The 8,941-nt window shown below is 36.1% G+C and overlaps 1 protein-coding gene across 1 annotated transcript in view; it reads right to left on the bottom strand.

The window, feature by feature from the left end:
* The window catches only part of LOC101567873 (vomeronasal type-2 receptor 116-like), a 13,759-nt gene extending 7,457 nt beyond the window's left edge, over nt 1–6,302 (bottom strand). The window contains exons 1-2 of the mRNA XM_012512935.1: nt 6,140–6,302; nt 1,901–1,933 (exon numbers count right to left, since the gene is read on the bottom strand). Coding sequence (XP_012368389.1) covers nt 1,901–1,933; nt 6,140–6,302 — 196 coding nt within the window. The remainder of the gene's footprint in view (nt 1–1,900; nt 1,934–6,139) is intronic.
* Nucleotides 6,303–8,941: the final 2,639 nt, after the last annotated feature.

The raw sequence follows: 8,941 nt of genomic DNA, 5'->3' as shown, positions 1-8,941 counted from the left end.
TTTTTTTTTTTTTTTGCAGTATCGTGTATTGAATTCAGAATACTTGCTTGCCAGGAAAGCACTTATTCTAATGAGCTATCAGTATGTTCCCCAGCAGTATGTTCCCACTTCTGTCTTTGCATCTGCTATTTGTTTTTTTGTTTTGTTTATACTTTTCAAAATAAAATAAATTAAATTAAATTGGATAAAACTTAGGTTTTGCTTAAAAAATAAAGTGGTGATTAAGGTGGATGAGGGTCAGGAATACAGAGTCAACCTCCTTCCAAGGATTTAGAGCACAGACAATTGCTTTGCCCTTCCCCTCCTGAGAGATTTCAGTAAAGAACACAGAATTTACTGTTGAGAAAATACAATCTCCTTTGAATATTGTGGATGAACGTCTCTAAAAAGCGGTATAGCAAGAGCATTTTCATTGAAAAATGGTCAGAACAAGATTTATCTGTTAACATCAGAATTAGTGTTGTTCTGATGGTTTTAAATTGTACAATGCAAATGCAGAAAGTTAGCCGCGAAAAAAATTGAAGAGAGAAGTAGGCACTGTTTTCTCATTAGGCATAAGACTATTCCCCTGTAAAAACAAAATTTTGGTACTAGCACCAATCAAAAACTAAGTAAAAGATTGTAATAAAAAGATTTCCAATATAACATTTGTAAGTGAAAGTTCTTCGAGAAAAATATATATAGCAAAAACCTCCACAAAACTTACATTAGACATTTTTTAAATCCCTAAAATTCTGGTAAAGAGAGAAAAGCTTAAAAGATATATTTCATAAATTTAACATTTTAAAACTTTAACAATGTTGCCACTAGAGAAAAAGTTAAATGACATAATTTTATATCAATGACAAATACTGCACTAGTACTCTGACATTTTTAAATTGTTGAGATTTTCAGAAGACAAAAGAAACATGCTACTTAGTCAAAAAGCAGTTAAACATATCAATGCATCAATGGCACAGATTATAGAAAATAACATCTATCTACCATCTATCAATCAATCATCTTTACATAATGAAATTTATATTATTTTTGAGATAATTAGAAATTCACTAAGTATTAAATTGTTATTCATACTGAAAAGTAAACTCTTGTGAAAACTGAAATTAAATGAGTACACTTATTTATAAAAAATATATTCCAGTTTGATCCCTGGGCCTGCCCCACGATTGAGACAGGGTGTGGCAATACGTGACTATAATCCCAGCCCTTGGAAAGCTGTGAACAGGAGGATCACTATGAATCCAGTCTACATAGTGAGACCCTATAAACCCTGTACTAATTACAAATATATATATATGTATATATATATATATATTTATAATATATATATATATATATATATATATATTCCAGAGGTACTAAATATTTTTGAATATAAATCAATGAGCATTGCAAATATTCTAGAGTATTATACAGATGTTAATATTATGAATTGAACTGCAAATGGGAAAAGGAAACAAGCAAATGTTGTGATTTTTTTATACTCTAAAAAAATTCTTTTCCTGGGCTGGGGAGATAGCTCAGTAGAATAAGTGCTTGCCTAGCAAGCTCAAGGGCCTGAGTTCAATCATCCGTTCCGCCAAAAGAAAGAAAAAAAATTATTTTCCTTTAACCATATCTATTTCTGGTTAAGCATGATTTATATAAAAATTTTTACAATGAACAAAAGCCTAGTAAATCATTTTTTAGATGTATTGCTATCAATTGTTTTTTCCCCTAATATTCCAAATATTTTTCCATATTATAAAGCCTTTTCTAAGATAAAAAATTGTTGTATGGTAATTAATCAAATAAAATATTCCTAAAATAATGCATGTAATATTACCAATCCAAAGGTTAATAAAAGATTTGCCTACATATCCACAGTATGACACTTGCTTAAATTCAATTTAGGCCACTCGTGCAATGTAAAGGTTAAGGAAATAATACTTCCCTGAGTGGGTGGTTGAAAAGATGAATTATTTTGTTTCAGGTTGTGATTTGATAATATGTGCATAATATTTTAATATATATTACATGGATGTTATAAGTTTTTTAAACCTGGAATAGAACAACTCATAATTTCCAAGCAGGTTCTGTGCTACTGAGCTATATCCCCAGCCCCAAATTAGATAATTTTGAATGCAACCATTTTACACTTTAACATTCTTTTCCTGTTTGTTTTTGGTCTTGGGACTTGATCTCAACCCCTCACACTCACCAGGCAGGTGCTTCTGCAGGTGAGCTCTATCTCCATCCCTACTCTGCAACATTCTTTTCCTTTAATCAGAGAGCATTCCTCAAAATATCAGACATTTATTTCCCTCCTTAAATGACAGGAAGAATTAATTAGAAATTTTGGAATGCACTAAATTTGGTAATAAATGAATTATAATAGGTTGAAAAGTTAAGACTTTTGTAATAAGAATTAACAGAGTCATATGGAGAGAAAACATTCTCTCAGGTTCTCACAGAGAGGAAATTGGTGAAGCAATGGCCGTGACTCATCCACATGGCTGACACTGACAAAGGATATAGAAACTGCAGTACAGGGTTTGGGGATGAGTCTTGAGGGGACCTGACTGACCTTGTCAGATACAAAAGTTCCATTTCTTGTTATATAGGTCTTTCTTTATCTTGGTATTAATAATCCAGCAGAAAAGTATAAAAATTAGGTAAAAGAAAAGTAAAGCAATATTAATAAGCTGAGCTGTAAAAGGCTCAAATCAACAACTTCTGACATTGCCAGTCCTACGGATAACCCACTACTATCATGGACTACTGGATTATAGTGTATTATTTTGCTGAATTCATGCACCTACAATGTTTAAATGGCAATGGAATACCCATCTCTAACAAAGCTAAACAAAAAAAGGGGATACAAAGGAAGAAACATTTTGTATCTGTATATACAAAATAGGATAGATGCACAGCTACTTTCTCTTGATTCAATGAGAAGAAAGATTTGTACTAATAATATTTGGACAGGATATCATGTCCGTATGTTGTACTATGAATAACCACTAAGAAGATAACAATATGCATCGTACGAATTATTGAAACTGTCCTATTAATCAGTTTTGAAACTCTTTGCTATGTGCTTCTCAATAAAATTAATTTAAAAATAAATATATATAGTAATATTTAAGGAAAACACATTGAGAAAAAACTGAAAAAGATTAACACTAGTTTGTGCTCATATTTCTGTGCAGAAAAGCCCCAGTATTAACAAGATTACAGTACAAGTATGACCACTGAAATGTTATATCTGAGCAATATGATCCTTTACATTAGAATTAGATTTTTAATATAATGTTGATGCAAAATGTATAAATTTCTTATGTATAAATACTTTTATTTTCTAAAAGTTATTTCCTTTTACTTTCTCATTTTATCAGGACTCTAAATTCTCTCCTGGGTTCCTAAACTCTTGTTTCTGGTGGCTGCATCAACCTGGGCACAGAAACCCAGAAGTCCAGGTGTGTTCTTTTCAGCCACAGACAGAGCTCGCGGTGCATGGGCTAGAGCAGGGTCCCCTGCAACAGGAGCCTGATTCTCTAAGCATATGTGGGGACAGCAGAGGAGAAGCAACAGTAGGTATCTCATTCTCTCCTCCTAGAAATAGAAGCAAATCATACATCTTTGAACTATTTTTGAAATGTGATAATGCCTGATATCTGGTCAGTTTGTCATCACCCGCTATACTCAGATTCTTTCTTATCACCCTGGGCTGTTTTTAGTTAGGATCCTCTCAGGTAATTTATCCTCTTACAGGGTTTAGACTTGGACAAGAAAGTTCTGAGTCAAGCACTAAAAAACACTTCTAAATTGTCACCAAAATAAAAACTTATTAGTAAGAATCAGAGTCAAATTTGTATATTAAGTACATATGTAAGAGCACATATTTTAGAAAATGATAGAAGGAAAACACATTCAGGGTTTTAATGACAAGTGACTCTCATGCCACCTGCTCAAGAAGCTAAAGCAGAGGAATCTTGAGCCCAGGAGATTTTTTACAGCAAAATCATCACATCATTTACCTTTCTCAATAGCTATGTGGGCATAAGGAATGTGTCTAGGAACAAAAAAACATAAGCAAAGATCTGGATGTTGTAAGGAGTGTGAGATAGGTAGAAACCCCATTTATAGAAGGAAGAGGCCCAAGTTCCTTACTGAGCTGTTCCTGGTCCCAAATAATTTGTAGCCTTAAGGAGATCACAATCACAGCTGGCTAAAATAGGGCTCTGATTTCAAAACAGAAGCCTCCATCACCAAGTGCAAAGCAATATTTACTACACTTTATTAACTAACGCACGCACATGATGACACAGAAGAAAGACAACACACAGTAAAAGTTACATCAACAGGTCAGAAAACCTTCCACACCTGAAATTCCAATTCTACAGCTGTGTATACCCCTCACATGGCTTTTCAGGGTTCATATTAGGAAGGGTCTGGGCACAGTGTCCTCTCTGTGGATGAGATCCCAAAGCGCTCCCACCTGTAAGCACTGTTAAACACCAGTTGAGACAAAAAGACCATGTCCCTCCTTTCTGCGAGACCAGAAGCCCAGAGTCTGTCGCCCTTAAGAACTGTTCGAGTCCATGAAGGAACAAACATCTGAATCCTCTAGACAGGAGAGCAAAACCATTGGGAGCTGAGTTTCTGTTCTTATCAGGATGCCAGCCAAGCATCCTACTGTGTAATATTTACAAGACTGTGGCACTGTGTTACGGACAAAGCAGATCTTTCCATACACAGATTTAATCCTTCCTGTGCGCAGCTGCAACAGGGAACCTATGAGTGGGCATCTTCTCTGAGACTCAAGAAATCACTGGACCACTGAGAAGTCCCTTTCTTACAAAGCCACAAGTAGTTTGCTAGAATTTCTGAATATTTGGAAAATTCATTATTTAACTACAAGTTTGGCATCAGCCCTGATAAGATAGGATATGAGAAGAGAAAAATACATCCAACTGAGAGAATTCCCCTGACTTATCAGACCCGAAAGCTACAACTCTTGTTGCATGGGTCCTGCTTTACCTTGGTCTTAACCATCCAGCAGAAAAGTATAAAAATGAAATATAAGAAGTAAAGCCATGCTGTTATGTTGAGCTGTGGGGGACTCAGGTCAACAATTTCTGACATTGCCAGTGAAGTGGAAGACCCAATGCTATTTTGGGCTACTGGACTCTTTTAGAATATTTTGCTGAGTTTACACACCTATAATATTCAAATAACGGAACTTAACAAAAGAAAGGGTATACAGATGAATGTCCATTTTGTATTTGTGTATTGAAAGTGGTTAGGATATATATATAGTTACATTCTCTTAATGAATAGAGTCATTTGTACTAATGGTGTTTGTAGATAGGATATCATGTCCGCATCTTGTACAGCTATTAACCACTAAGAAGAATGCATGCAGTGTGTTAATTATTGAAACTGTCCTACCAATTTAATTTGAAACTGTCTCATTGCTATTTGTTCATCAATAAAATTATGGGGAAAAAACGGTGGTAGGGAAAGTCTCACAGATGATTTCAAAAGAGGAGCCTCTATCATTTTGCATTCAGCTTGCAGTGGTAGGAGTCCTAGAGCATCATAAAGATTATTTGAGACAGTAACTGAATATTTACAGAATAATGTTACTGCAAGAAGAAGGGGTAAACATATCAGAAGGCAATCTGTAACTATGTGAAGAATTTACAGCAAGAGAAATGGAAAGTCCTTTACAATATTATGCGATATTTGGCAGTAGCCACTCAGCACTTAGCTTAATCCAATAAGCTCAATTTAGAAGAACATCATCTAATTCCACGCAATGGTGTCCAGGTCTGAGGAAGGCATGCAACACAGACTACAGGGCTAGGAGGGCCCATCTTAGGTTCTAAGAGTGAAAAGAAGAAGCTAGCAACAGAAACAACTAAAAAGAATAGTTCATCCTCCATGCAAAAGCATACATAGACAAGGTAAATATAGGCAGGGTTGTTGTGCCCATTTCGGTGGGCAGAACAGGTGGCACTATAGAAAATATTGATAGATTGATCCATGAGTGGTAGCCATTATCTATCCTGATGTCCAGAAATAAAACACATAACTGAAGAAGACACTTACTGAATAAAATAGAATTCTCTAGTAGGTTGTATATCAATCATACCAGTATAGTAAATGTAGTAATAAAGAGACAAGAAACACCCAATCACCACGTCTCCGTCCTTGTGCACACCGGTGCTCCTTTGGCGAAGGCAGGCTTCATTATCAAAAGTACACACTAAGGAAGGAAGCTGCAGGAGAAGGAAGATAGAAATCAAAGCCAACATTCTCGATATGCAGGCAAAGCTTAGGGCAGAGTGAAGAGGAAAATTGCAATCTGAGCCACATAAATAAGTATGCTGTGTGTGTTTCAACTTTGCATGGTTTCAGATTCAGGTCGACACTCTGATGCCCCAGCTGCTGTCAACATTGCCTGCTCCATGTCCCTGGAGAATGTGCCACCATTCTCACCCTGGGCTCTACATCTGAGGTCTGGTGACCAGGAGAAAAACACAAGACAAATTGAGCTCGCATGTAACTTTCTGTACCTTGAACCATCATGACTTAATCCAGTTCCACTGGTGGCAGCACCCCAGTGACCACCTCTTCCATGGAAGATTTGCTCTTAAGTCTTTGTCAATAAGCCACTGGCACAGATTCCATTAGATGTGCTGCTAATGGATTGCATGAGAGGATTTACTGTTAAGAGTCTCTGGAAATAGTCTGGAAAGCCTCAAGGTCACTAAAAGATATTGGACACTGTGCCTTCCAAAGTGAAAGTTCAGGAATTGTCACCTGCAAGGCCCACAGGACATTCCCTGCATATATGTGTTATCTTTGTACCAGTCATAGGAAGTGAAACTCACAGCCACACCTGCTCTGTATTATTGGGGTGCTAGTAGTTGCCTCACAGCCAGGAAACCCAAATTAGTGACTAAACATGAGTGCAGAAACACAATGCATTTTGAGTTGTATAATATTGCCTATTTCCCCGCTGCTTCATTCTTTTAACTATCTTCATTCTATGATTTAATATGCTTCTAGAATGCATTTCTCCTCTTACATGCTCGAGTACCTCCAGGAGTTTGGCTTCTATGAGAGCATGGGCCTGTGTGAACTATTTCTCTTTTTCCCTCACCCTAAAGCAGAGGAGCAAACTGAAAATGGCTTCTATATTTTCCATCACTCAAAGTATTGAGGAGCAAGGAACCACAGGTAATGTGTACACCTCTGAGTATCAGGGCAGAGCGATTATTCTAAACAATACTGTATTAGTTCAGTGCATGCCTTCCAATATTTGTCATAATCTAAATAACCAGCGCAGTGAGTCTCGATATGAACTTGATCTTCTCTTATTTTGTAAGAATAATTATTGGCTTATAAATTGTGACATGTTAGTAATAAGCAATTTGTGAAAGATGCAAGGAAACATCAACTTCTGTATGAATAAACTTTAAAAATTAAAGTATGTACATCTTGAGAAAATATATGTTCTCCAATTTTTGAAGAGTTTTCCCTCCATCAGCAGACAAGCCCAGTGTGGGGCATCGTGCTAGAACATTCAATGGATAGGCTCAGTGTGGAACCCTGCAGTGGAATTATCTGCAGAAGCAGAACATCTATCCCGTGGGGCACAGCAGGTTCACTTCGATGGGCCACAGCAGGAAGAACCAAAGCACAGCAACCAGAACCAAGCCAGACCCAGCTGGCCAAGTTTGAACTTGGTTGATCCAGACCCAGTTAGTTGAACCATACTGCTAGACATAGTTCTACAACAGCATCAGAGAGAGAGAGAGAGAGAGAGAGAGAGAGAGAGAGAGAGAGAGAGAGAGAGAAACAGACAGAGATTCCATGTACATCATCAAGGGGAGGTGACCAGATGAAATGTACAGGAACTAATTTAAATGCAAATTTCTAATTTAATATCTGCTTAGCTATACAATCACAGTATTTGTTCTTATGGTCTAAAATATAAATCAATTAATTACAAAAGTTTGCCAAATGGTAATTCTCACTATCCATTATTAGTTTTTCTAGTTATAGTACTGAAAATGGATAACTATATCTGTCTTAGCCACATAATCTCTCTTGGATAATAGTATCGGAAGGTGCTTGGGTAATAACTGTTCCAAAGCTATACAACAAAGATCAGAGGACAATGCCAAACACAAACCAATATCTCACTCTTAATTAATAGAGAGGGCAAAATCTTGGGACACACAAAAAATAAGAATCTTTGAAATGGAAGAGATGCCTAAAAAACAAATTCTTTAGAGAGGCTCTGATCACAGTGATACAACTAACTACTAGCAAAAACTCACAAAACCGTATCACAGAAATAAACCTAAAGAGTTCTCTCTGAAATATAAAATGGCAAAAAGAAGGAGTGAAATGAATTCTAAGGCCCCAAGTCCACTCAGAACAAATGCAAGAGACAGTAGCATAGAAGAAATTGAAATTCACACAACTGACATTTCTGAAGTAATAACATCTGAAGTAAAGAAGCAACTGCAGAAATCTTGAGAGGAAGACAAGTCAGAAATATTCCCTGAAAAAATATAACTTAGGAATTTTATTTATTTATTTATTTAGATGTTGCCAGGGATTGAACTCAGCACCTTGCATTTGCCAGGCAAGCACTTATTTGACTGAGATGTCTCCTCAGCTTAACTTAAGAATTTAAAACATTTCAATTGAGTTGCTACATGTATGCACATGTGTTAGTGTTAAAAAGTAAAAGATCTTTTGTATACCTCAATATATATAATGTAAGGTTTCTGAGCTAATCTTTCTGAACTTCAGTTTGCTGTTGGAAAGAGAAGAATAATTCTTTTCTTAATGAATTTGAGTTATTTGTAAAGATTCTTTAAAAAATTATAAAGGACTAAGTTGTGTGTATATTGTGGTGAATTGTGTCCTTAAAGCA

Source organism: Octodon degus, unplaced genomic scaffold (genome assembly GCF_000260255.1).
Source record: "Octodon degus isolate 3935 unplaced genomic scaffold, OctDeg1.0 scaffold00290, whole genome shotgun sequence".
In the NCBI taxonomy this organism is placed as follows: Eukaryota; Metazoa; Chordata; class Mammalia; order Rodentia; family Octodontidae; genus Octodon; species Octodon degus.
This window is presented reverse-complemented; position numbering and strand designations above follow the sequence as displayed.